At 41.4% G+C, this 27,012-nt stretch overlaps 2 protein-coding genes across 2 annotated transcripts in view; one reads left to right on the forward strand and one right to left on the reverse strand.

Annotated features, from left to right (window-relative positions):
• The window catches only part of UBAC2 (UBA domain containing 2), a 146,912-nt gene that overhangs the window by 48,268 nt on the left and 71,632 nt on the right, over positions 1-27,012 (forward strand).
• On the reverse strand, positions 517-4,230 carry GPR18 (G protein-coupled receptor 18). Its single transcript, XM_059685024.1, has 2 exons — positions 4,024-4,230; positions 517-1,648 (listed from the first exon to the last, which is right to left on the reverse strand). The coding sequence occupies exon 2, from the start codon at positions 1,616-1,618 to the stop codon at positions 623-625; it is 996 nt and encodes a 331-aa protein (XP_059541007.1). The 5' UTR covers positions 1,619-1,648; positions 4,024-4,230; the 3' UTR covers positions 517-622.

Genomic DNA, 27,012 nt, shown 5'->3' on the forward strand with positions numbered 1-27,012 from the left:
AAGAAAATGAATTCAGAGTAGAGAAGGGCTGATGGCCATGTTCTCCACAGGCTCACTCAAATGCTTGCTCCCACTAATTTTGCTCTGCAGCAAATAACAGTGATGAGATGAACATAGTTGTTTTTGTAAGATCCTGGAAGTTTAACTTCAAACAAAAAAATGTTGTGTTTGGACCACCAATCCTGAGTATAAATTAAACCAAAGGGAGCTATATCTAGATGGAAAACACTTTCATCAAATTATTTTGAACAGTAGCTGGATTTTCTTTGCCTACTGCCTTGACATCATGATTCACTTGCACATAGAATTAAATCCAAAAAGCTAAGTCAACTATACTAGTATATTTAGATAAGGCTTGAATATGAAACACATATTGGATGTTTTCTCCTAGTACTTCATGAAAATGTTCTATATAAGTTTTAAAAATAAAAATAATTAATGTATTAGTATACTTTAGAATATTTAATTATGTTGCCACAATACGATCACACAAAAGAGTTTTTAGGTTTATTTTTTTTTTTTTTTCAGGAAAGAAGGGACTTTATAATATACAAAATGTCCACTGACTCTAGGGTAATTAGTAAAGTGAATTTAAGGAGGTTGAAGACAAAAAACTTACTGCTCATAACATGTCACTATTTATGTTGCTTAGTGACCGCAAACTAGCTGATCGGAAGCTTTTCCTGCGCACGCTCCGAAGGTAATTGCGGTATAGCATGACACTAATGACTCGAGCCTGAAATTGTTTTGAAACAATGTAGTAGAGAATCACATCCAGACAGGTACTGAGGTTCATCAGGAAGGTGGTAAAGGCTCCCCAGGGATTGTAACTGTTCTCATCCCCTTCCAACATCAGGAAAGCAAAACAGATGTGGAAAGGCATGAAGCAGACGATCACCTGCACCAGGAGTGTGATGATGATCCTAATAGACTTCTCCTTGACTTTTGGTTTGAGCTTCGATGTCCTACCATGGAGGAGACTATGAATAATGACCAAGTAGCACCCAATCATGATGAACAGAGGAATCAAGAAAAAAAATATAAGTCGAGTGAAGTTCAATATGTTAATAGCTTTTAAGTGGACGATGTCAGAAATCTTGAGGCAGGTGGCAGGGCTGGAGGCTTTATCAGGGTCTTCATAGAGCAGGAGGAGTGGGATGTTGGTTATCAGGGTCATTATCCAGACTCCCACACATGCTAGCACGGCTTTGAATGTTTTTTTAAGTTCTTTGGCATATTTCGGCTGCACAATGGCCATGTATCTGTCAGCACTAATAAAAGCAAGAAGCCATAGGGCAATACTCGGATAAAACATTGTGAGTGCCCCGAGAATCTTGCAGAAGTGTTCGCCAAATGGCCATTCACCTTTTGCATAATAAAACATTCGAAAAGGTAAACTCATTATAAATATTAGGTCCAGCAATGCCACATTCATCATATAGATGGTTACAGTGGTTCTTTTCTTGGTGGAACAACTGAAAACCCATAAGGCAGTGACATTAACAAATACTCCAATTATGAAGATACAGCTGTAGAAGACAAGGGCTGCAATTTTGTATTCATCTGGGTATGAGCTATTAGAAGAGCCAGGTTGAGCTTGATTGTGAGAGGTGGTCATCTTATAGTTGGTGGGCGTGACACTTGGAAACTGTAAAACAGTTGCGAATATTAGGAGGAATAAAACCGTTGGCTGAAAAATAAATGTTAGCATTCTCATACTTAGCATGCAGTGGATTCTAATTTTGGGAGTACTTTATATTGTAGAGTCAACATATGTGTCTTAATATTTATTAATAAATACATTTCCTAGGTATTAATAACAATTTGTACTAACCGATGAAAGTGGTATGGAGTGTTGTAATTTGTACTGGCAAACTTACTCATTTCTTTTTCCCTGCCCATCTCTCTTCTCACTGAGGAATAAACTTTATGATTTTTTTTCCCTAAAATTGGGTAGCTATTTCTCCTATAATAATCATTCCTTGATTAGGACTAATTGGGAAAAGGCCATTCTGAATGTTGAATCTTACAATTTACTTTGCCACTTTTTAATCATCTTCATTCTATTTAAATATTTTGTAATCCAGATTAATAATATCAAATAATAAATTTTAACTCATTAAGTACAATTTCAATCTATAAAATATGTGTTAGAAAACTAATAAAGGAACCATATAACTAGTTAACTACTGAATATTCACAGTAATTCTCATTTGAGATCAGAAACTTTCCCTTTTATTGGTATATCTCCATAGCCTATTGAGTAAGTTGTAGCTATTAAAAAAGTAAACATTTACTGAATTGATGGATAAGTGAAGGAAGGAACCCTTGATGAGGTGACCCTCAGAAACTACTTGTCAACGAAGACTTGTTTAGTTGGCCATTAAACCGTGTTTTGTTTTTTTAAGTGGTAAGTACTTCTTCATAGTTTTAGGTTCTCTATAAATTTCATAGGTCTTGAGACAGCAGTGTGTTGTGCCATGGTGTACAGATTAAGAACTTTACTCTTAGAACAATAGATGAGCTAGTTTCTAATGTACAGTTGGGTGTGTCTAAAACTGAGCCTTCCAGATGGTGTTTACAAGTGTCTTTGAAGTAGATCTCACTGCTGTAGTGGTGCTCAGAAGGCAACACCTTGAGAATGAGATATTGTTGGTATAGTAACTTTCATGTCCTCACTCTACAGAGATACAGAAGTGTAAGTATTATTTGTCAAATTAAATTTTAAAAGGGAATATTAAACACAAGTGGTTATTAATAAGACATCACTCAATAACTTTATGTGTATGCAAAAACTAATTCCCATCACCAAAAAAAAAGTTCATTTCTAATGGAAAGGAGTTTAGTGATTGTATATATCACGGATCCCCCACAATGTGAAACTTCAATCACCCATGATGCAATGCTAACACCAGGGATTTTAAAAATAGAGTCGCTACAAAGAAATGGAACCTTGTGGCATCCCCTTGAAATACAGAGGTGTAAGAAGAGTTTCCTTCAAAAATGTCACTTTGCAGAGTGGGCTGTCTCTAAGTCAGCCCTGTTGTGGGGGTTAGCAGTGTGGTCAGTGGCATCATGGGCTGTTGATAATTTAAAAATAATTTGAACACTTGCTGATATGAGTTTGTTTTCCCCCTCCCAGCTCTCTTCCCTCCCTCCCTTCCTTTCCCGCTCCCTCCCTTTCTTCCTGATTACAGCTAGTTTGCCAAATATTTAGGTGAAAAATGATTTTGGGATATATTTCTATATGTTTAAACACCTGTATTAATTAACATATCCAAATATTGATGTGACTAGAATATTAATTTCTATCAGATGAGACGAGTACTACATAGAAAAACTAAATCTTCAGTGATTTTTTAAATAGTAGCAATTATAATGTAAATGAAATTTAGTATCCTTTTTTTTCTTTTAATAGTTCACCCATCCTCATCCCCAAATTTTGTCATATACATTCTGTAGTTACAAACCATTTTTTGAGTAACACCCTCTCCAATGGGCTCAAACTGCTTGTATGTCACCAACACTTGTATTCATTTGCTTAAGGTTGAAAAATTAAGCATGATGCATGTGTTTTAAAGGCATTGCCAATATAGATTGTGCTCTGCACATGCAGATATATTTTTGGATAAATATTGAAAAGCAGTTGGCTTTTAAGTCAACATTTAAAAAGCTTTCAATTCCATGATTATCTATGGTCTTTCTTTTCTTAAAAGCCTTTAAAGTACACATTGTGAAATATTCTAATTGAAACCAAGTGATGACTCTTAAATATACTTATGATTTATCATTTCAACATCTTCCTTAAGTTGAACAAAATTACATTTACTGTTAATGTAAAAATTGAAAATAAATGAAAAATCATATTAATAATTCAGGAAGATGACAGCATAACTCATTTCAAGGTTCTTCACCAGCACAGTTTCAGTAATCTATCATTAAAATATAACAATGATTTTGAAATTCAGTAAGTACAGCATTACTTCAGATAATCTACGATGAAGTTAATTAAATGCAACTTACCTCCTGTCCATCAAAAGGCTGTATTAGAGAGGAACATTTTTCGGTATATTCAGGTCTATAAAAGAAGGATCCTTGAGTTGCTTCTCTTTCTGGAATTGATATACTTAAAAAATGTTATGTTTCTTTGTTTTAGGCTCTTCTGTTGCTTTAAAATGTCTCAAATATATTTCTTGGTGTAGGAGTTGTTACTCATTGCTGCTTTTTCTCTTTCAGGAAGTACTCTCTGAAATAAGGCTTTTTTAGCTTTGACTGGATGTGGTTTTTCTCTTTCACAAATGATTTGTTTGTGAAGCTATGCTGAGCATAAACTTCCCTTGAAATGATACCATGCATTTAAGAGAGTTATACAAAAAGGGGAAAATATCTTCACTTTTTTGCTTTGATGCTTCAAGTCTGCATCATGTATTGAAAGAGTATGAGATTTGATGTTGAGTAGAATGGATTCATAGTATAGCTTTTTTATTTTCTAGGCTGTGTGACTTTGTCTGGTTACCTACCCACTCTGAGCCTTTGTTCCTACTTAGTTTCTATAGAGTTAAAATAGAGATAATACCCATTTGATAGGGTTGTGAGGATTTGAAACCAGAAAAATCCCAAGAGTTTAACATACCATCTGGCATTTAGGTACTCCTAAACAGAGTTAATCCTTTACCACAAAGTTCCTAAAATAATAGAATATCCACTTTTTACTGTTAAAACATTTTTAAATGGTTAAATTGGGATACTTAGTTATTTACTTCTGCTTTCCATATACATAAATGCTTTATTTTTTTAAGTCCCCAGTGCTTTATATCCCCTTTCTGTCACATAGAAGTCTAAAAATAGTTCCTTTTGCATAAATATCCCTGCAAACTGCTAAGAAGGGACTATGGCAGTCTTTAATGGAGTAATTTACATGTTAGGAGTATTTTAACCTAAGCAGGGAAATGAAACCAGCGGAGAGGGAAGTGAGCCATCCAATCATTGCCTGCCTAGTTATATTAAAGTTTTTACTTTCTCTTTTCTTAAAAAAAGAAATCATTTCATTTGGTTGTCCTAAAATTTTAATTAACTTTATATTTGGTTATACTTGACTAGTCTATTTCTGTAAAGTACATGAACTAAAATGAACTGTATTTTTATTAAGACAGTTTGAACTCCCATGCTTTTTGTTTTTATTTTCCCTCTCAGACAAAATTATAGTAAATCTTTGACTTACAAAATTTATTTAAATCTATGCCTTTGGTGATTACTTTGGATTGGGATAGCGTGTCAGAATAATGAATTTTAGAAGTGTAGGCAACAACCAAAGCAACTATTTCTTGTGCAGATGAAGATTTGAGCTCAGAGAAGGCCATGACTTGCTGAAGAACAGCCCACAGGCTCAGCTTCTTCAGGTGCTGAGTTCCTCCCCTTTCTGCCCTCTTTGCTGTAATAAGTTCTCGTTATGAGGTGATTACATTGATTATTCACTAGACGGGATCTGTTCATTGCCAATTACATTAATCAGTTTTTTATGCATGGAGTTATATTTCATATGCAGTGTAGGTGAGTTTGATAGGAGATAGGAACCTTTTATCTATAGAATCCAATCTTGTCATTACCTTAATTTCATTTAGCCTTTGAAAAGGTTTCTGATATTAAGTATTGATTAGTATTCCCTGTGCTGCTAAAATCAAGAGATACATTGATGGCATATTGCGTTAAGACTTGAGTCCTTTGTCATCCACAGGGAGATTCTTTCCTCTGACCTGCCAGTCTCTCAGAGAAAGGAAGGAAGGGGCCAGATAGGAAGTCCCCACAGCACAGCTTGAGATAGCTCGGCTGCTACTTGTTTCCCACTTCCTTTCCCTTGTAGCCATTTGGGACCTTCTGCGTGTGCTCTTCTTGACCTTTCACTTTCTTCTTGCTCTTCCAACTGGTGACATTCCTTACCACTCATTCCCTTCCACCTCTTGGCTTGGCCAGCTGCTACTGATCCTTAAAGTTTTAGTTTCAATGATGCCTTTTTTAGGAAGTTTTCTCTGACCTTTGAAGCTGGGTTGCTTATTCACCCCTGTAAGGTTCCTTAGCACTTGGTACTTATCCCTGTAGTGGATTGTGTTTGTATTATTATTGCATATTTACTTGCCTTTTATCCTGTAGTAAATTGAGGTCCTTGAGGGCTGGCATTAATATATATGTATGTGTATTATCGATTTTTAATAAATATTGCTTGAATGTGTGACTGGAAAAGTAGGTGAGGAAATGGAGGGTGGAGAGAGTCATGGACAAATTACTGAGCCAGGTGTCAGCATCAGGCACACTTTGACTAGTTATTTGAGGGACCTGCCAATCACAAATCAGATGTAGAGACTTAGGCAAGGGGAACAGGGGCCAGGACCTTTCTCTCCTTCTCTTCATGCCCCTGTAGCACTTATTCTCTGTGTTCCTGGCTCTTCACAATAATTATTTTGTTGGAAAAGAATTACAGTGAAAAAGATCTTCCCCAAACTGGCAGCAAGTAAACAGTGGATCAAGAATGAAACTTTTGTAGTGTCTATTTTGCTTCTTTAATACTTGAACCTCATTAATTTTTATTTAAATGGAAGAACTTAACTCATTTAGGGATCATTCATGAAGCTTTAATTTCCTCACTTATTTGGAATCTAGTGAAAGAGAAAATTTTCACCTTGCAAAAGAGGGATCTTTCATATTATGGGAGGCTACAGAGTTCCCTTTCCTTCATTCTATGAAATAACCTGTTTTAGCTCTATTTTGAATTTTGGTTTAGATGTTGAAAGCCCTAAGGGATTTTCATTTTAGTGCTTGAGCCCAGTGAATATAAAAATTTAAATTAGTTGCCGAAACCGGTTTGGCTCAGTGGATAGAGCGTCGGCTTGCGGACTGAAGGGTCCCGGGTTCGATTCTGGTCAAGGGCATGTACCTGGGTTGCGGGCACATCCCCAGTAGGAGATGTGCAGGAGGCAGCTGATCGATGTTCCTCTCTCATCGATGTTTCTAGCTCTCTCTCTCCCTTCCTCTCTGTAAAAAATCAATAAAATATATTTTTAAAAAAATTTTTTAAAAAATTTAAATTAGTTAAGGCTATTTTATATTTCTTAGAAAGGATATTGTTAATAGATTTACACAGTAAATCCCCATTAGAAAACATGCTCCTATGTTATAGATTTGTGTATGCCACAGATAAAATTCTATTTCCCATTTTTAACGTATTTCTCTCTCCACAGCAACTTACAGCTATAATCTTACAGCTCAGTTAGTATGAACCTCCTGTCCACTTGACTTCCTGACTTGTATTTCTCCTTGGCAATTAGCAAACAAGATGAACCCAGATAAGCAAAGTGATAGATAATTTAAGTTAAAATAGATCTAAATCAGCAATGAAAGTAGAGTTCCCTAAAGATATTAAAGATTCTCTCACTTAGAGGATCTTAGGAGAAGGCTTCTGCATGGCAGTGCAGTCAGCCCAGGACTCACTGAAATCCTATGGGACCCCAGGCCAACAATTTGCAGTGACGTTTCACTGACTGACTAGTAATCCAGAGTCTCTGGGACAGGACAGGTGACTGAGTAGAGCTCTCTGGTTATTGTGATATACATGGCCACCTCCTGAGGACTCTGGTCTCTATTAAAGGAGAGTAATATATATTACATAGCCTACCTAATAAAAGAGTAATATGCAAATTAACCATCACTCCATCACAAAGATGGCAGCGGCCACAGAGCTGGAGCAAGCAGGAGGCTTGTGTTGCCCCGGCGATGGAGGAAGCCAAGCTTCCTGCCTGCCCTGCTGGCCCTGAGTTCTGCTCAAGGCTACAAAGTTTCAATTATAGAAGACAAATAAATCCCAGATACCTGCTTCCAGCTGCTGTAGACTCTGCTCAAGGAGTGTCTGGGAGCCTGGGTTGCCAGGGGCAACCCAGGATTCCAGCCAACCTGGGCTCCACTCAAGGCTACAAAGTTTCAATTATAAAAGATAAATAAATCCCAGATACCTGCTTCCAGCCCACGGTGTGGCCAGCCTGCAAACGGCCCTCAGCCCCTCACCCAGGCTGGCCAGGCACCCCAGTAGAGACCCCCCCCCCACCCTGAAGGGGCTGTGGCCAGCCTGCAAACAACCATCAGCCCCTCACCCAGGCTGGCCAGGCACCCCATTGGGACCCACCCCCCCGATGGGGCTGTGGCCAGCTTGAAAACAGCCCTCAGCTCCTTACCCAGGCTGGCCACACTCCCATGGGGTGAGGGTCCCCACTGGTGGGCTTGACCAGCCTGCAAACAGCCATCAGCCCCTCACCCAGGCTGGCCACACCCCCATGGGGTGAGGGTCTCCACTGGGGGTACTTGACCAGCCTGCAAAAAGCCATCAGCCCCTCACCCAGGCTGGAAGGGCACCCCAGCGGGACCCCCACCCTGATCCAGGATATCCTTCAGGGCAAACCAGCTGGCCCCCACCCGTGCACCAGGCTTCTATCCTATATAATAAAAGGGCAATAAGCAAATTGACCCTAACAGCAGAACGACTGGAAATGACTGGTCACTATGACACACACTGACCACCAGGAGGCAGACGCTCAGTGCAGGAGATGCCCCCTGGTGGTCAGTGCGTTCCCACAGGGGGAGCTCTGCTCAGCCACAAGCTAGGCTGATGGTTGCCAGCACAGTGGTGGCGGGAGCCTCTCCCACTTCCTCAGCAGCGCTAAGGATGTCTGACTGGAGCTTAGGCCTGCTCCCCGCTGGCAAGTGGACATCCCCCGAGGGCTCCTGGGCTGCAAGAGGGATGTCTGACTGCCAGCTTAGGCCCGATCCCCCCCGGGGAGCGGGCCTAAGCCAGCAGGTGGACATCCCCTTAGGGGTCCCAGACTGCGAGAGGGTACAGGTCGGGCTGAGGGACCCCCCCACCCCCAGTGCACAAATATTTGTGCAACGGGCCTCTAATATATATATATATATATATATATATATATATATATATATAGAGAGAGAGAGAGAGAGAGAGAGAGAGAGAGAGAGGGAGAGGGAGAGAAAGAAGAGAGAGAGAGATGAGTGTTTAGGGAAAAATACCTGGTAATGTTAGGAAGTAGCAGTTTAGAAGAAAAAAGTATTGTGGAGAGTCAGGATTGCTAAAGAAACACATGTTATTGATTTACTTAAATCCAAAACCTGTATACTAGTATGTGTGTGATTGAGGATTTTAGTATACAGGCATCTGTATACAAAGAAGTATCTACACGTCTGTGCAGTTGAAGGTTGTTGGTTTGAGAAGAGTTATTTAGGATTTTTTCATTATCTCTGCAGTTACTTTTATCTGTATTATTGGAGGTAATCAGAGGTGAATGATCGTTAGGCAGAGTTCTAAGTGCTTTAAATGCGTCATCAAATTTAATCTTTATGCCAACAGCAAAGTATGTTAAGGACACCATAGTAGTATGTATGTTGTAATCCAGGGCTACTTACCCTTGATTCTCAGATTCTAAGATTGTGTTATGCTCTATCTGTATTATGGTATTACTAGAGGCCCGGTGCACAAAAATTTGTGCACTCGGGGAGGGGGGGGAGAGGGGGTCCCTCAGCCCGGCCTGTGCCATCTCGCAGTCTGGGACCCCTCGGGAGATAATGACCTGCTGGCTTAGGCCTGCTCCTGGGTGTCAGAGGGCAGGCCCAATCCCTAGGTGCAGCCCCTGGTCGGGCTCAGAGCAGGGCTGAGTGGGGAGTTGAGGCGCTGCCCCCTGTCATGCACAGAGCAGGGTGGATAGGGAGGTTGCGATGCCACCCCTAGTCACGCATAGAGCAGGGCCGAACAGGGGGTTGGGGTGCCGCACCCTGTCACACACAGAACAGGGCTGATCAGGGGGTTGGGGCGCCGCACCCTGTCACGAACAGAGCAGGGCGGATAGGGAGGTTGTGGCCCCGCCCCCTGTCACACACAGAGCCGCAGGGCGATCAGGGGGTTTGGGCGCTGCCCCCTGTCATGCTGATCCCGGTGCTGGGAGGCCTCACAGCTCCGCTGATTCCGGTGCTGGGAGGCATATTACCCTTTTATATAGGATAGAGGCGTGGTGAATAGGTGGGAGCCAGCTGGTTTGCCCTGAAGGGTGTCCTTGATCAGGGTGGGGGTCCCCACTGAGGTGCCTGGCCAGCCTGGATGAGGGGATGATGGCTGTTTGCAGCTGGTCACACCCCCTTCAGTGTGGGGGTCCCCACTGGGGTGCCTGGCCAGTCTGGGTGAGGGGCTGAGGGCTGTTTTCAGGCTGGCGGGTGACTGAAGCTCCCAACCTGTCCTTTTTTTCTTTTTCTTTTTTATTCTGGGCCAGCTTTAGCTCTGAGGCTTGGCTCCAGCTCTAGTCCTCGGCTGCTGAAAGCAGGTATCTGGTTTGTTTGGGTTCTATAATTGTAACACTGTTGCGGTCCTGCTCACTCCCGCTCTGAGATCCTGGCTGGCTGAAAGCAGGGATCTACATTTGTTCTATAATTGAAACAATGTTGCGGTCCTGCTGGCTGAAGTCCGGCTGGCTGAAAGTAGATTTCTGGGGTTTTGTTTAGCTTCTATATTTGTAACAATGTTTCTTAAACTGCAAGCTCAGAGGCCGGCAAGGCAGGCGGGGAACATTGGATTCCTCCGTCACTGAAGCAAGCAAACCTCCTGTTTGCTTCAAGCTGCCTGGCTGCCGGCCGCCATCTTGGTTGGCAGTTAATTTGCATATTGCCCTGATTAGCTAATGGGAAGGGTAGTGGATGTACGGCTAATTACCATGTTTCTCTATTATTAGATAGGATACTTTGTTTTAGTAATTTTCATTGAAGTTGGTTGTACTTAATAGAGAATCATCAGAATAGTAATTTTATTTTTAGCAAGAAGTCTGTAGAGGAAGTAGGCCATCCTTTCCCTGTTCCTCATTAAAGGAAAGGTTTGGTAGCTGCATTCTATCAGCTTGTAAATTTAATTTTGGTGCCAGGGAAGATCTCTTCCATTCAGTAGGCCAAAGACTTTTAAACTCTCAAAAAAGAGTATATCCAAATGGTTAGTAAGCATGTAAGTATGCTCATAAGTAATCAAGTTGACAAAAATTAAAACCATGAAAAGATATTACTACCCACATACCAAAATACCTACAATGAAAAAGACTGACAGCATGAAGTGTTGGTTATAGAGCAACTAAGGAACTCTTATGCATTGCTGGTGGAATTTTAAATTTGAAGAATAGTTGGATATTAAGTACTACAATGAAAATATATGTATCCTATGACTCAGATTCCACTTCTAGATAGAAATGCATGTTCCTGTGCACCAGGAAACATAGTTAAGAATGTTCCTGGTAGCATTATTTCCATAACTCCAAATTAGTAACAACCCACATGTTCAGCATCTGCAGAATGGATAAATTAGTTGTGGAGAAGACACAAAATTAAATGCTTTTCCCAAACAAAATCATATAGAAGGCACCTGCAACAACATAGTGGTAAGTGCAAAAAGCCAGCCATGAAAGAATTCATTTTGTATGATTCCATTTATATGCATTTCAAAAGCAGACCTAACAAATAAAATGTCTAGGGATGTATGCTCAGGTGATAAAACTTTTTGGTGGTTTGCAGGAGCTTGTAAGGAGGGGGCACCTGGGGGGAGCTTCCAGGATGCAGGCAAGTTCCACTATTGACCCAAGTGCTGTTTTCTCTAGTGTTTGTCCTGTGATAATTCTCTAAGCTGTACATTTATGCGTTGTCTTTGTATCTGTGAGGGCCTCAGTAGATAACCGATGGCATACTTAAGTTCGAAGAATTCAAGAAGGACTTATTTATAAGGGTCGAATGACAAAAGAATGAAACCTAATGACAAAAAGGGAACCTTTGGCAAGACTGTTAACCTTGTTGCACCCACCATCATCAAGCCCAGGAAGATCTAAGAAGGGAGAGGTTACTAGAAGGAGGGACACTATGGAAAGAGGATAATAAGCCTGAGGTTGCCTTGCAGGAGAGAACCTGGGAAATAAGTGCCCTGGCCTCAGGCCCCTCCTCATCTGAACCTCCTCCGAGGCTCCCATTAGCAGAACTCAGTGGAAGCCAGGGGGACTGTGCACCCTCAACCTCTGGGACAGAGCAGGGTGGAGAAGGGAGAAGAAGCAAATGGGTTGTCCAGCATGCTGCACTTTTCTGTATGTGTTACATTTCATATTCAAAAAGGTTGTTGTTAATACAAACAAAAACAACAGTAAAAACCACCTTTGGGCTTTGAGTTTGTGAAAATTGTTTATGAAGACTGCTTCTTTTAAGCTATTTCCATGAGTAATTTTTTTGAAACACATTCAGTCTCAGTTCTTATCTATGAATCATTGCACTATAGCTTGTGTAAAATACATGTTTTAGATACCATATATTATTTCTCCTTGTCTCCTGCCTGGTTTGTCTGTCCCCTTTTTTCTTTGCACCATATTTAAAATTTTCCTGAGAATTTTCAGACTAGGAACAGAAGCTCTGCCTATGCTGCTAATTAGTTACCTGAGTTATCTTTTGTAATAAGTTAGTTCATTTCTTTGATCACCACTACCCCCAACTGGAAGAAATGGGAAGTTGGACGAGGCTTTCTTGAAGGGCTTCCCACCCTTCTAAGCATCTGCTCCCATTGCAGCACATGTTTTATCTTTGTCTTTCTTGGAATTTGTGTAGGACTGGCGATGAGAGCTGTAGGATAGGACTTGGGACTCTCTGCCCTAACAGCTTCTGCGTGGAAACCTTAATGTATTCAGGAATCACTTAATGAAACCTCATCCCTGGGAGCCCTGAATGTGTGTGTTGGTGTTTGGGCTTCTTCTAAACTCAGTGTACCCAGAGCCCTGAGGGGTCCTGTTAGTTCCTGGTCTTTACTCTCTGTTCATGTCTTTTATTGTGCTGTTGTTCTTTAGTATGTATGTTTTCACCTTATTTTTAATTTACCTTTATGTCAGTGTGTTCATCTTCATCTGTTTAAGACATTTATCCATTTCTGGTGGTGTTAGATTGTTTCAGCTAATTTGCCTAACTACTTTTAACTCTTTTTCCTTTAACCGTTACATTGCTATATGGTAAGCAGGAAGTGCAACTGTGAGAATGGGCTGGGTCCAAAATGGTCCACCCATAGTCACTTGATCTCCCACAACCCTCCCAGGAAAGCTGTCACTCTTGGTGGCAGAGAACAGCTTGGAGACATTATAGTCAGCCTACAGAGGAAAACAAAAACTGTACGGGCTTTTTTCTTTCCTTGGTAATAAAACTGCACTGAGCGGAGTTAAGTTTATGACTTTAGATCTTACAGCCTTTTACCAGGAGCAAATCATGAAGTCTAAATAGGATTTTAACAGAAAAGGGAAGTAAGTAGGTAGTACCACCCTCAGACCTGCAGGGCAACCTGCTGGTATGTGTGTTTGGACAGAGGGACTTGTGCTTGGTCTGCTTTATCCTGCCTCTAGTATAGGAATTAATCTCTTAACATTAATGTAATTTTTTATTTAGGACCAGTAATCATAAGTTTTTAGAACTGGGAGTTAGAGGTATCTGTGACTTATCTCTTTTACAGTTGTATTGTAATTCGTCCCTTGAAAGTACTCTCATCTCTCATATTATTTTTTGCATTTTGTGTCTGTTGTATTAACAAGGAAGTAGCACATCTTCACTTATTTTAGTACACCTAGCATAGAGCTTCACACAGAAGGTCTCAATAAAGAGGCTTATTGATTTGACTAATGTCTGTGTGTTTCTTTTTCTGTAAGAAAGAAAGCTGTGCCATGTCCCAAAAATGAATGCCCATGTTTCTACGTAGATATAATTACAAAGACATCAAGCAGAGGAAAGACAAAGAAGAAATAGAATAGGGTTGGCCAGGTAGAGGCACAGATGAAAGTGCCTGGGCCAGATAAACAATTGTTGTATGTGTATTTAATGTAGGAGAACTACACAACTGAGCATGAAATAATTTTAGATTGCTCATGTGTGTTATCTAGTTTTCATACAGATTGACAAAGCTGCTTTGACAGGACACTGTGCTTTTACTGCCACCTACAGGTGATTAGCCCTTCTGGGAACTCTTTACCTGATTGGAAGTCTTGTTAAGATTAAAATAAATTTTTAAAAAACTATTAATTAGTGAAAGATAGAATACTGTCATTTTCTAAATATGTCTGTATTTTGTAGTATTTTGTAGAAATATGTCCTCATTCCTCTAAAACATTTTGGCTATAGAACATTTTTACCTTCATTGGAAGCAGCCTGATTTTTTTTTAGGAAATCATTTTCCACTGTAGGACTCCATATTCCTGGGCTATGGTCTTGAGACAATTCCACTTTAAATTTTATTTGTACCTAATATTCTACTAAGAGTTAAACATAAAGATGACCTTGGAACAAATTTGATATGGTTTGAAAAAAATTTTAATGTGATAAAAATACAACATAAAGTTTATCATCTTAACCTTATTTTTATAGTAGTGTTAATTACATTTATGTTGTTTTGCAACCAATCTCCAGAACTTTCCTCTTCCCAGATTGAAACTCTATACTACATTAAACAACAGTTCCTCATCACTCTTCTCTCTCCAGCCCTTGGCATCCACTGTTCTACTTTCTGTCTCTGTGAATCTGACTACTCCAAATACCTCATTTAAGTGGAATCATAAGTGTTTGTCTTTTCTAATTGGCCTCTTTCAATTAGCATAATGTCCTCAAGGTTTATCCATGCTATAGAATGTGCCAGAATTTCCTTCCTTATTAAGGCTGAATAATATTTAAATATAGATATGAAATGTTTAAATATTTTATCCATTCCCCATTCCTCTGCTGATGGACACTTGAATTATTTCCACCTTTGGCTATTGTGATTAATTCTGCTATGAACATCTGTATATAAATATCTCTTTGAAACTCTGCTTTTAATTCTTTTGGGCGTATACCCAGAAGTTGAATTGCTGGATCATATGGTAATTTTATTTTTAATTTTTTGAAGCACCATCATATGGTTTTCCATAGTGGCTAAACCATTTACATCCCCACAGCAATGTATGTACAAGGATTCCCGTTCTTTATATTTTCTGGCTAATAACTTCTTATAAGGTGTATGATTTACAAATATTTTATCTTATTCCATAGTTATCTTTTTTACTCTGATATGTCCTTTGATGTACAGAAGGTTTTGGGGGGGCATGGTTTTAGGTTCATACATTTATCATATTCTCATGATAAGGTAGAATTGAAAAGCTTTAAATTTTTAAATGTTTGGGTAGAATAGAATAGATTTATCTCAGCAAAATCTGAGTGTCCTTTAAGGCCTTTTCCCAATGACTTAATTTGCAGAGTATTTAGCTCCAGTGCTCAACACCTTTCCTACGTCCAGGATGGTGTAAAGTGGGGCAGGCAGAAGCAAGCTCTCTTCCAGAATCGACTCCCAGCCTTCCACTTACTAGTGCTTCTTTCTTATGCTCTGAAAATTGTTTCTCTCTTTTATTACAATAATATGACATGAAAGGATAACATTTACTTTTTATAGGGTTTTTTGTTCTCTGCTTATTCTGATGAATGTTTATCTGTGATTACTTTGGAAATATAGCGTGTTTGCTTATCAAAGTTGCAGATTACAAAAGCCATGAGGGTATTTTAGTCATGGCAGAGGCTACACTCTATAACAAAGAAATCCTGAACACAAGTGGCTCAAAGAACACAGATGTCTGTGTCTCTTTCATAATATCCCTGGTGGGTAAGCAGACTCTGCCCTAGGAATACATCAAGGATTGCGCTGGCTGGGCAGCTCTGTCATCCTCAACTTGTGCCCTCCAAGCTGGCTCCCATTGTTTCCGCTTCCAGCCAACATGGAGGGATTAGAAGGGAAGTCTTAGATAAGGAATTGCTTTTTCACCAGTGCTTTGGAAGTTGTAAATGTCCCTCTTGCTCATACATTGGCAAGTACTTGGTCATGTAGACACAATTAATTACAGGGGAGGCTGGGTTCTTAGCGAGGCAGCCAAATCCCTGGAGATATGGAGAAATGGATTTGGGAGGAACTGCTAGCAGTTGCCTTCAAAGAGCAATAGCCATAACCCATTAGCTGGCTTAGCAGGCTGGAGTTATGGGTTCTGTAATCAACATATATAACACTGATAAGAGAGAGCCTCAAGTCTTTCTCTTCAGTCTCAAAATCAGCTATGGAGGCACTGAACAGTGGAATTGTTTGGGCAGTCATGTGTTTGGAAAAGCCAGGAAAGCCTATGAAGTGGAATCATGATGCCACTGCCTGTTAAATGTACTTGTGGATGCCATAGGTAGTACTCCAGGGCAGCAAATCTGGATCCGGAAAGGGGCAAGATGCAGACCTGCCACATGAGAAACAGTTGAGAGCAGGCAGTGTTTATCCTGGAGGGGAGAGGATGGGGCAGGAGAATAGTCTTCGACTACTGAAAGGACTTCTCTGTGAAAGAGGAGTTAAAAGTGGCGGGGGTGAGGGGAAATAGCCAAGGATGAATTAAGATTGCAGAGAGATGCTATAGGAAGTTATGGGGCTTGGTAAGGAATAACTCGTGTGTCTCAAGGCAAAGTAATTTCCTGGGGAAGTGCTGAATTTCAGACACTAAAGATAGGCAAGCAGTGGCTGGGAAAGCGCCAGGCAGGGATGTTGTCTAGGAAATCCACACATTGGTTAGCAGCAGGAATGGCATTCCCGTGAAAGTCCTTTAGCCCCTGAGCATCTCAGATTCTATACTCTTCCTTACTCTGGGATTCACTTGAAGGCTTAGAGAACTTGAGAAATTAATGAGTCCAGCAGATTTCCCCAGGAAATGCTGTGCAGCCCAGTTCCAGTACAGCAGAACTTATTTTCCTGTTTTTTTTTAAATAACAAGGACATACGTCTCCATCAATGGATGAATGAAGAAAATGTGGTATATATATATAAAATATACTAGAGGCCCGGTACATGAAATTCATGCACTTGGGGGATGTCCCTCAGCCCAGCCTGCACCCTCTCCAATCTGGGATCCCTCTCACAATCCTGCTGGCTCCCAACTGCTCGCCTGCCTGCCTGCCTGCCTGATTGCCCCTAACCGCTTCTGCCTGCCAGCCTGATCACCCCCTAACCACTCCCCTGCCAGCCTGATCAACGCCTAACTGCTCCCCTGCTGGCCCAATCACCCCCAACTGCCCTCCCCAGCCGGCCCGATCGTCCCCAATCACCTTTCCCTGCTGGCCCGATCGCCCCCAACAGCCCTCCCTCCTCTGCAGGCATGTTAGCCCCCAACTGCCCTTCCCTGCAGGCCTGGTTGCCGCCAACTGCCCTTCCCTGCAGGCCTGGTCGCCCCCAACTGCCCTTCCCTGCAGGCTTGGTTGCCCCCAACTGCCCTCCCCTGCAGGCCATCTTGTGTCCACATGGGGGTGGCCATCTTTGACCACATGGGGGCGGCCATCTTGTGTTGGAGTGATGGTCAATTTGCATATTGCCTCTATTATATAGGATATACACTCATTGGAATATTTATTCAGTCATAAAAATTAAGGAAATCCTGCCATTTGCAACAACATGGATGGACTTTAGAGCATTATGCTAAGTGAAATAAGTCATACAGAGAAAGACAAATTCTGTGTGATTTCACTATATCTGACATTTTAAAAACAAACCAAGAAAACAGAGCAAAACCAAGCTTATAGATGCAGAGAACAAATTAGTGGTGGTCAGAGGTGGGCAAAATGGGTTAAAGGGGTCAAAAAGTACAAACTTCCAACTATAAGTAAAAGTAAATATTTCCCAGAGATGTAATGTACAGCATAGTGACTATAGCTAATAATACTGTATTGAATATTTGAAAGATGTTAAGAGAGTAGATCTTAAAAGTTCTCATCATAAGGAAAAAAATTCTAAATATATCTGGGGATGGTTGTTAACAAGATTTATTGTGGTGATCATTTTGAAATATATACAAATAGTGAATCATTATCACACACTTGGAACTAATATGTTTTATGCTGATTATAAATCAATAAAAATAAAATAACTGGGACATAGTTCACTGCAATGTAGTTATTATACTAGCAATATATGTAAAATGAAGATACTTTATTTCTTCTACACAGTATAAATGATTGATTTTGCTTTCTCATGAGCAAAGGATATTGTAAAATCTTTGCTGTATATACTTCTAGAGAATCCTATCTAATAAGAGAAACATGGTAATTGGTGTACGACTGCTACCCTTCCCATTGGCTAATCAGGGTGATATGCAAATTAACTGCCAGCCAAGATGGCAGCCGGCAGCCAGGCAGCTTGAAACTAACATGAGGTTTGCTTGCTTCAGTGACGGAGGACTCCAACGTTCCCTGCCTGCTACTGCAGGCCTCTGAGCTGGCAGTTTGAAACATAGTTACAAAAATAGAAGCTAAACAAAACCCCAGAAACCAGCTTTCAGCTAGCCGGGATCTCAGACCTGGAGTTGATACAGAGTTTCGATTGTAGAACCTAAACAAACCAGATACCTGCTTTCAGGAGCAGAGGCCTAAGAGCTGGAGCCTCAGAGCTAAAGCTGGCTCAGAATAAAAAGAAAAAAGAAAAAAAGGAGCAGGTGGGAGCTTCAGTCCCAGCCTGAAAACAGCCCTCAGCCCCTCATCCAGGCTGGCCAGGCACCCCAGTGGGGACCCCCACCCTGATCCGGGACACCCTTCAGGGCAAACCAGCCAGCCCCCACCCATGCACCAGGCCTCTATTCTATATAGTAAAAGGGTAATATGCCTCCCAGCACCGGGATCAGCGGAGCCGCGAGGTCTCCCGGCACCAGGTTCAGCATGACAGGGGGCAGTGCCCAAACCCCCTGATCGCCCTGTGGCTCTGTGTGTGACAGGGGGCGGGGCCACAACCTCCCTATCCGCCCTGCTCTGTTCCTGACAGGGGAAGGTGCCCCAACCCCCTGATCGGCCCTGCTCTGTGCCTGATAGGGGGGAGCTCCCCAACCTCCTGATCGCCCTGCGGCTCTGTGTGTGACAGGGTGTGGCGCCCCAACCCCCCCACCCCACGGGCCCTGCTCTGTGTGTGATGGGGTAGAGCCATAACCTCCCCATCGGCCCTGCCCTGAGTGTGAGAGTGGCGGCGCCCCAACCCCCTGATCGGCCCTGCTCTGTGGGTGATAGAGGGCAGCGCCCCAACCCCAGGGCCCTGCTCTGTGCATGACAGGGTGGTGCTCCCGAACCCCCTGATGGGCCCTGCTCTGTGCGTGACAGGGGGGAGCTTCCCACAACCCTGATCAGCCCTGCTCTGTGTGTGACAGGGGGTGGCACTGCAACCTCCCCATTGACCCTGCCTTGAGTGTGACAGGGGCGGTGCCCCAACCCCCCAATCGGCCCTACCCTGAGCGTGACTGAGGGTGGCATCACAACCTCCTAATCCGCCCTGCTCTGTGCATGACAGGGGGCGGCGCCCCAATTCCCCAATTGGCCCTGCTCTGAGCCCGACCAGGGGCTGCACCGAGGGATTAGGCCTGCCCTCTGCCACCCGGGAGCAGGCCTAAGCCAGCAGGTCATTATCTCCCAGACTGCAAGAGGGCACAGGCTGGGCTGAGGGACCCCCCTCCCCCGAGTGCACAAATTTTTGTGCACCGGGCCTCTAGTACTTAATAAATCCTTAAAGAGAAGCAAAATGAAAAAATCTTGACAACTTTAAAATAAGGGTAAGATGATAAGATCTAAATAAAGAAACATTTATAAAGTAAAGTTTCCAAAATAATTTATATATTTTTATATATTACTAACAATTCTTATAGAACGTTAATGTGGACTATTTAAGCTTCCACAGCTCTTTTTCTCTTTCTGAATGGGCACATCAACCATTCAATATGATTTGCCTGCAGTTACACTGTGGACCACGAGATGGCAGCATTAGGAAGAACTTGATGAAAGCTGGGAACTTACTAAGAAAGTTATCAAATGAGGCTCAATCAATGAAATAATTTTGTAATGAAATGAATAAGAGAGAAGTATTGGAATTTTTGCTTGAACTATTTGGATACCTTGTGACTATTTTTAAAAAATGTATCTTTATTATTGAAAGTATTACAGATGTCCCCCTTCCCCCCCCCACCCCCTCCTCCCCACCCCTGTCCCATCCCCAGGCCTTCATCCTACTATTGTTTGTGTCCATGGATTATGCACTTTTGCATATTAGTTCTTTGGTTGATCTCTTTCCTCCCCTTATCCCTCCCCTTCCCTCTGAGGATCCTCAGTCTGTTACATGCTTCCATGACTCTGGATCTATTTTGTTTATTAGATTCCACATTTAAGTGAGATCATGTGATGCTCGTCTTTCACTGTCTGGCTTATTTCACTTGGCATAATAATCTCCAGGTGTCTCAATGTTATCTCAAAGTTTAAGAGGTCCTTTATTTTTACAGCTTCATAGTATTCCATTTTGTATATATACCACAGTTGTTTTTTCCACTCATATACTGATGGACACTTGGGCTGTTTCCAGATCTTAGTTATTGTAAATTGTGCTACTATGAACATAGAGGTGCATATATTCTTACTGATGGGTGTTTCAGGCTTCTTTGGATATATTCCTAGAAGTGGGATCACTGGGTCAAATGGCAGTTCCATATTTAATTTTTTGAGGAAACGTCACACTGTTTTCCATAGTGGTTGTACCAGTCTGCATTCCCAACAGCAGTGTACTAGGGTTCCTATTTCTCCACATCCTTGCCACTGTTTGTTGTTTATTGATTTATTGTTGATAGCCATTCTGGCAAGTATGAGATGGTACCTCCTTGTCGTTTTAATTTGCATTTATCTGATGATTAGTGATGTTGAACATTTTTTCATGTCTCTTGGTCATTTGTATGTTCTCTTTGGAGAAGTATCTATTCACGTCTTCTGCGAGAGGGCACAGGCCGGGCTGAGAGACCCTCCCTGAGTGCACAAATTTTTGTGCACTGGGCCTCTAGTGCATCTATGAAAATTCTGCTACACGAAACGTCTGATATTTTGCTGCCTACATTTTCTTATAGGATTTTTATGGTTTCATGACTTTTATCCATTTTGAGTTCATTCTTGTGTATGGTGTAAGTTGGTGGTCTAGTTTCATTTTTTTGCATGTATCTGTCCATTTTCCCAGCACCATTTATTGGAGAGACTGTCTTTCCTCCATTGCATGCTCTTGCCTCCATTCTCAACTATTAATTGAGGATAATGGCTTGGGTTGATTTCTAGGTTCTCTTGAGTGGTAGATTTTAATAGCATTTAGCATTTCTTTTCTTTTTTAATTATTGTTGAGAGTATTATAGATGTCCTCCATTTTCCCCTCTTTGTCCCCCTCTAATCATCTCCCACCCCAGCCCAGGCCTTCACCTATCTTTTGACTGTGTCCATGGGCTATGACTGATTTGTACTTCTAAATCCCTTCACCTTTTTCACCCATCCCCCAACCCCCCTCCCAACTGGCAACCGTTAAAATATTCACTGTATCTATAAGTCTGTTTCTATTCTGCTTGTTTAGTTTGATTTTTAGATTCAATGGTTGATAGACATGTATTTATTGCTATTTTATTGTTCCTATTCTAAATCTTTTTTCTTAAAGAAGACCCTTTAACATTCATGTAATACTGATTTAGTGGTGATAAACTCCTTTAGCTTTTTCTTGTCTGTGAAGCTCTTTATCTGACCTTCAATTCTAAATGATAGCTTTGCTGGGTGGAGTAATTTTGGTTATAGGTTCTTGCTTTTAATCACTTTGACTATTTCTTACCATTCTCTTCTGGTTTGCAAAGTTTCTGTTGAGAAATCAGCTGACAGTCATATGGGTGCTCCTTTGCACATAACTAACTGCTATTCTCTTGCTACTTTTAAGATTCGCTCTTTGTCTTTTAACATTTTGCATTTAATTATGTCTTGATGTGGGTCTCTTTGGGTTCATCTTGTTTGGGACTGTCTGCTTCCTGGACCTGTATGTCTCTTTCTTTCACCAGGTAGGGGAAGTTTTCCATCATTATTTGGTTTTCAGTTTCTTGCTCTCTCTCTTCCCCTTCCAGCACCTCCATGATGTGAATGCTAGTACACTTGCAGTTGTCCAAGAGACTCCTTATACTGTTGTGGCGGGCCAGCTCAGCCAAGGGTTTGGTGAGCCTGAGGGGTTGTGGCGAAGGATGTAGAAAAGACAGACAAAGAGAATAAGCTGGGTCTAGGTAGATCGTCCTGTGCCTGGCTGAGGCCACAGAGAGAGAGAGATCCAGATAGCAAGCTGACCCTTTATTTTATAGCCAGAGGTAAACAAGGTAGTGGTCACCATAGTTACAATGTTCGTGTGAGTTTCGCTTGTTTTGGCATCACTTGCTACATCTCCCTCAGCCCTTTAGTTACCCAGATAAGATCTAGGGAGATTCATAAGGTCAAGCCTAATTATGCTAAGAGAGCTGTGCCCTCTAAGCTGGGACTTGTTTGTGGCTTTACCAACAGGTCAGTCCAAGGCTTAACCCTATAGCCGCTCCCTACACACTGTCTTCATAGTTTTGGATTCTTTTTTCTTTTTGTTGTTCTGATTGGATGTTTTTTGCTTCCTCATATTCCAAATCACTGATTTGATTCTCGGCATCCTCTACTCTACTGTTGATTCACTGTAAATTATACTTTATTTCAGTTAGTGTATCCTTCATTTCTGACTGGTCCTTTTTTATGTTGTTGACTTCTCACTGAGTTCCTTGAAGATCTCAGTAAGTTCCTTGAACATCCATATAACCATTGTTTTGAACTTTATCTGGTAGTTTTCTTGGTTCCATTTAATTTAGTTCTTTTGGAGATTTCTCCTGTTCTTTCATTTGTGACATGTTTCTTTGTCTCTGAATTTTGGCTGTTTCCTTATGTTTGTTTCTGTGTGTTAGGAAGATCAGCTATGTCTCCCAGACTTGGTAAAGTGACTTTGTGTAGTAGGTGTCCTGTAGGGCCCAGGGGCTCAGCCTCTCCAGTCACCTGAGCTGGGTACTCTAGATGGGCTCCTGTGTGAGCTGTGTGCACTGCCCTCTTGTAGTTGAGCCTTGGTTGATGTTGGCAAAACTGGGAGGGATTGGCCCCCTCAGGCCAATCAGTTGTGAGGATTGGCTGTGACTACAATGGAAGAGCTGCTGTGTAGGAGTCAACCCTATGCAGCAGGACTTGCTTCAGTGGGGCTTTGGTGCTCACTGAGTCTGCCCCTTGAGTGTTTCACTCATGGTGGTAGAAGGGTTGTAATCCAGCATGGTAGAATCTGACCATCAGGTGCACTGGCTCTGGAGCCTCCCGGGAGTTTCAAAGCCAACCACTATATGTTCCCTGCCCAGGCTACCCAGCATGAGCTACAAAGCCATCTGCAGATGGCTGCTACTTGTGATGGGCTTGGAGGTGCTAAGAGAGGCCACGCTATGAACCAAGTTGACCTGCAGTTAGAGCTGGTCCTGGGACCACATATTGAGAGGTATGGGGCACACTGAGGTCAGCTCTTGCTTGTTTGAAAGATTTTAGGAAAGTCCAAAGCCTGAGGCAAGAGAGGCCAGTTATGGAAAAGCCACTTGAAATGGTTTGGATGAACCTGCAATTTGGGAGGGTCTCAGGGAATCATCATGGCAGGGTGAAAAATATGAATCAGGTTGATGGAGTCTCAGATTTGGTGCCCCATCTGCTGACTCTGTGGTGGGAAGAGCCCAGGAAAGGAACAATGGCCTCTGCCAGCACTTCTGTCTTGAAGAAAGCTGCCCCTACAGGTCTTATACCCTGATTCCAGACAAGTTAGTTCCTCCCCCAATGTCCCAAGTTCCTTGCAAGCTACTGCCCTAGTGAATAAGTCCATGTGTGGACCCTTTAAGAGGAACTGCCTGGGGCCAGTAGCCTCCATGTCACTCAGCCACAATGCCCACTGGTTTTTACAGCCAGAAGTTGTGGGATTTCTTTTCCTGGTACTGGAACCCTGGGCTGGGGGGCCTGGTGTGGGGCTGGAACCTCTCACTCCTCAGGGAAACATCCACAACCAATATATCCCTCCTGATTTTAAACTACCACACGTGGGTGTGGACCAGCTGGTTCCACGATTCTGCCCCACATCTCTGTCCCTCCTATCAGTCTCGATGTGTTTCTTCTTTAATTTCCTAGTTGTAGGACTTCTGTTCAGCTAGATCTCAGGCAGTTCTGGATGGTGTTTTTTTGTATTTTAGTTGTAATTTTGATGTGGTTGTGGGAGGTGGCGAATCTCAAGTTTATGTACACTGCCATCTTGAACAAAACCAGCTTTTCATAGCATTTCTATATCAATAGCAAAAGGAATAGGTATGAGTAATAAGTAGAATATTCTCAAATCCTGTAAACTGAGCAAGCAGGAGACAAAAGTTTATACTTAGACACAGTTATATAGAAATTGGTGGTTGATGGTGTGGACATATGAGTTCTAAGGAAGGATAAAAATAAGGAACAGGAAGCTGAATTGTGAAAGGTGATTTTTACTATACTGTCTGCGTCCTTTTAATAATTTATAAAATGTACTAATTCTTTGTGGTAAATTATTTTTTGAATAGTCAGTGTTAGTCATTTTTTAGGAAGAGAAAGAAGAATTTCCACACTGGTGAAAGGAATATCTTGACATTTTCTTATGTAAGGTAACCACTTAGTAAATGTTTCGGCATGCTTACATGTATGAATGAATGAGAAAATTCTATCTCAAACTTTACAAGAATGATTAACTTCCTCTGATTTCCTCTCTCTTCATTCAACAAATATTTATTGAGCACCTGCTTTATGGTAGGCACTGTTCTGTGCTGTAGGATCCCGCACTTGTGATCAGGACACAATCTTTATTATTGAATTTATATTATACTCGGGGTGGGAAGCCGTAAACAAGATAACATAATATACAGTATGTCCAATGATGATATATGCTGCATAAAAGTAAGTCAACCAATCAACCAACCAACCAACCAACCAGCCCGCCAGTCCTCCAGTCAGCCAGGGAAGGGACTACCAATGTATGAGTGGGGTTGTAGTTTACGAAGTAGACAGGAAATGGCCTCAGTAAGCAAGTGACATTTGAACAGAGACCTGGAAGAATCAAGGAGTGTGCCATGTGGTGGTCTGGGGGAAGTGTATTTCGACATAAGGAGCTGCTAGCACAAAGACCAGTGCAATTGGATAACTGAAACAGAGTGAGCCGGAGGAATAGTAGGAGATGGAGTCAGAACGCAAGAGAAGTCACAGCGCTTTAAGGCCAGTGGAGAGCCATTAATGCAGTGGTTCTCAACCTTCCTAATGCCGTGACCCTTTAATACAGTTCCTCATGTTGTGGTGAACCCCAACCATAAAATTATTTTCGTTGCTACTTCATCACTGTAATTTTGCTACTGTTATGAATCGTAATGTAAATATCTGGTATGCAGTATGTATTTTCATTGTTCGCGACCCACAGGTTGAGAACCGCTGCATTAATGATTCCTTGGGAGATGGAGATACATTGGTCTGTACTATTTTTTCATAATGGGTCCTTTCCTTTTATAAAAGTATGCAATCATTTTACACATTTACACATTGTTCTATTACTTCTAGTTCTCAGATGATCAAATTCTCCTTCAGGGAAGTCTGTTGTTTCTTGTGGTTTGTGATTTTTAAAATTGTGAACTCATTTTCAGTGGATTTTGTTTGCTGTTGTGGCCACCATGTCCCCTAACTCATGAAAGTATCCCCACAGAAGGACTTTGTATTTACTGCTGGATCCTGAGGGATTTTTGTTGTTGTGGTCTAGTTTTTGTTATATTCTTACCTTAGAGCTCCCATACCATTCAAGTGGGATAAATCTTGACCTCAAATTTAGGTATAAGATAGGCCTTGGGTTTTAATTATCTGCTGGGACTGTTTGTACTTTTCTTTCACAAAGCCCTTCATGTAAGCTAAATTTCTTTACTGCTTCAGCAGACGAATGAAATATTTTTAGCTTTCTCTGTAAAAGGCAGAGGTCTTTGAGCATCTGGGCTCAGTCCTAGCTCTTTCTCCTTTAACAGCTGAGGCCTTGTCTTCTATCTCTGACTATGCCTAAATATCTCAGCCCCCTACCCCAGCAGCTTAAAGCTAGGTCCAGTCCTGGGGGATGGGGGTGGGTGCAAAAATCACTGAAGCAGCGCATGTTTTGATTTCTTCGTTCTGAAATTTGGGTTTATTATGGAAAAATTTAAACATATATAAAAGTAAAGAGAGCACTATAGTGAGCCCATGTTTCAATATCACCCAGCTTCAACAATGATCAGCTCATGGCCATCTTGTTTTATCTGTATCCTCACTCACACTTATTTGATTCTAGTGAAACTGTGATCGAATCTCTTTTGCAAATAAAGCCACAAGCAGAAATGTAAGGCCATAGGGGGTGAGTTGTGAGTGTGTGTGTGTGCTTCTTTATTCTCTATTCTATGCCATTGGCCCGTTTATCCCCATACTCTAATATCTTTCAATTATTTTGCTTTTTAGTCTAATTAATATCTAGTACAACAAATCACTTTTTTGTTCCTAACTATTCATATACTTTTATTCCTCCATATACCTTTTAGAGTGACTTAATTATCTTTAAAAATTCAGCTGGAATTTTGAGATGGCATTGAATTTATAGATTTATTTGGGGGAGAACTGATCCTTTATTAGGTTTTCCCATCCAAGAGCATGGAATATTTCTCCATTTATTTATAACATCTATGATTATTAGATTTAAAAATTTTCTTGTACAGACCTTTTGTATTCCTAGATACCATATAGATTTTGTTACGGCAAATGATCTTATACTCACTTATTATGTTTCATAAGTGTTATTTTATTGCTGGAGTAAGAAAATGTTACTGATTTTTGTATGTTGATCTTGCATTTGGCAACCATATTGAACTCTCCCATTTATAGATTCTGTTCATTTTTCTAGGTGGCATGGTAAGTATATGTTTTACTTTTTAAGAAACTGCCAAACTTTCAGAGTTTTTGTTACATTTGCACTGTGATCAGCAATGTATGAGCCAGTTACTCCAATCCTCAGGTCATTTT

Source organism: Myotis daubentonii, chromosome 2, assembly GCF_963259705.1.
Source record: "Myotis daubentonii chromosome 2, mMyoDau2.1, whole genome shotgun sequence".
NCBI classification, from domain to species: Eukaryota; Metazoa; Chordata; class Mammalia; order Chiroptera; family Vespertilionidae; genus Myotis; species Myotis daubentonii.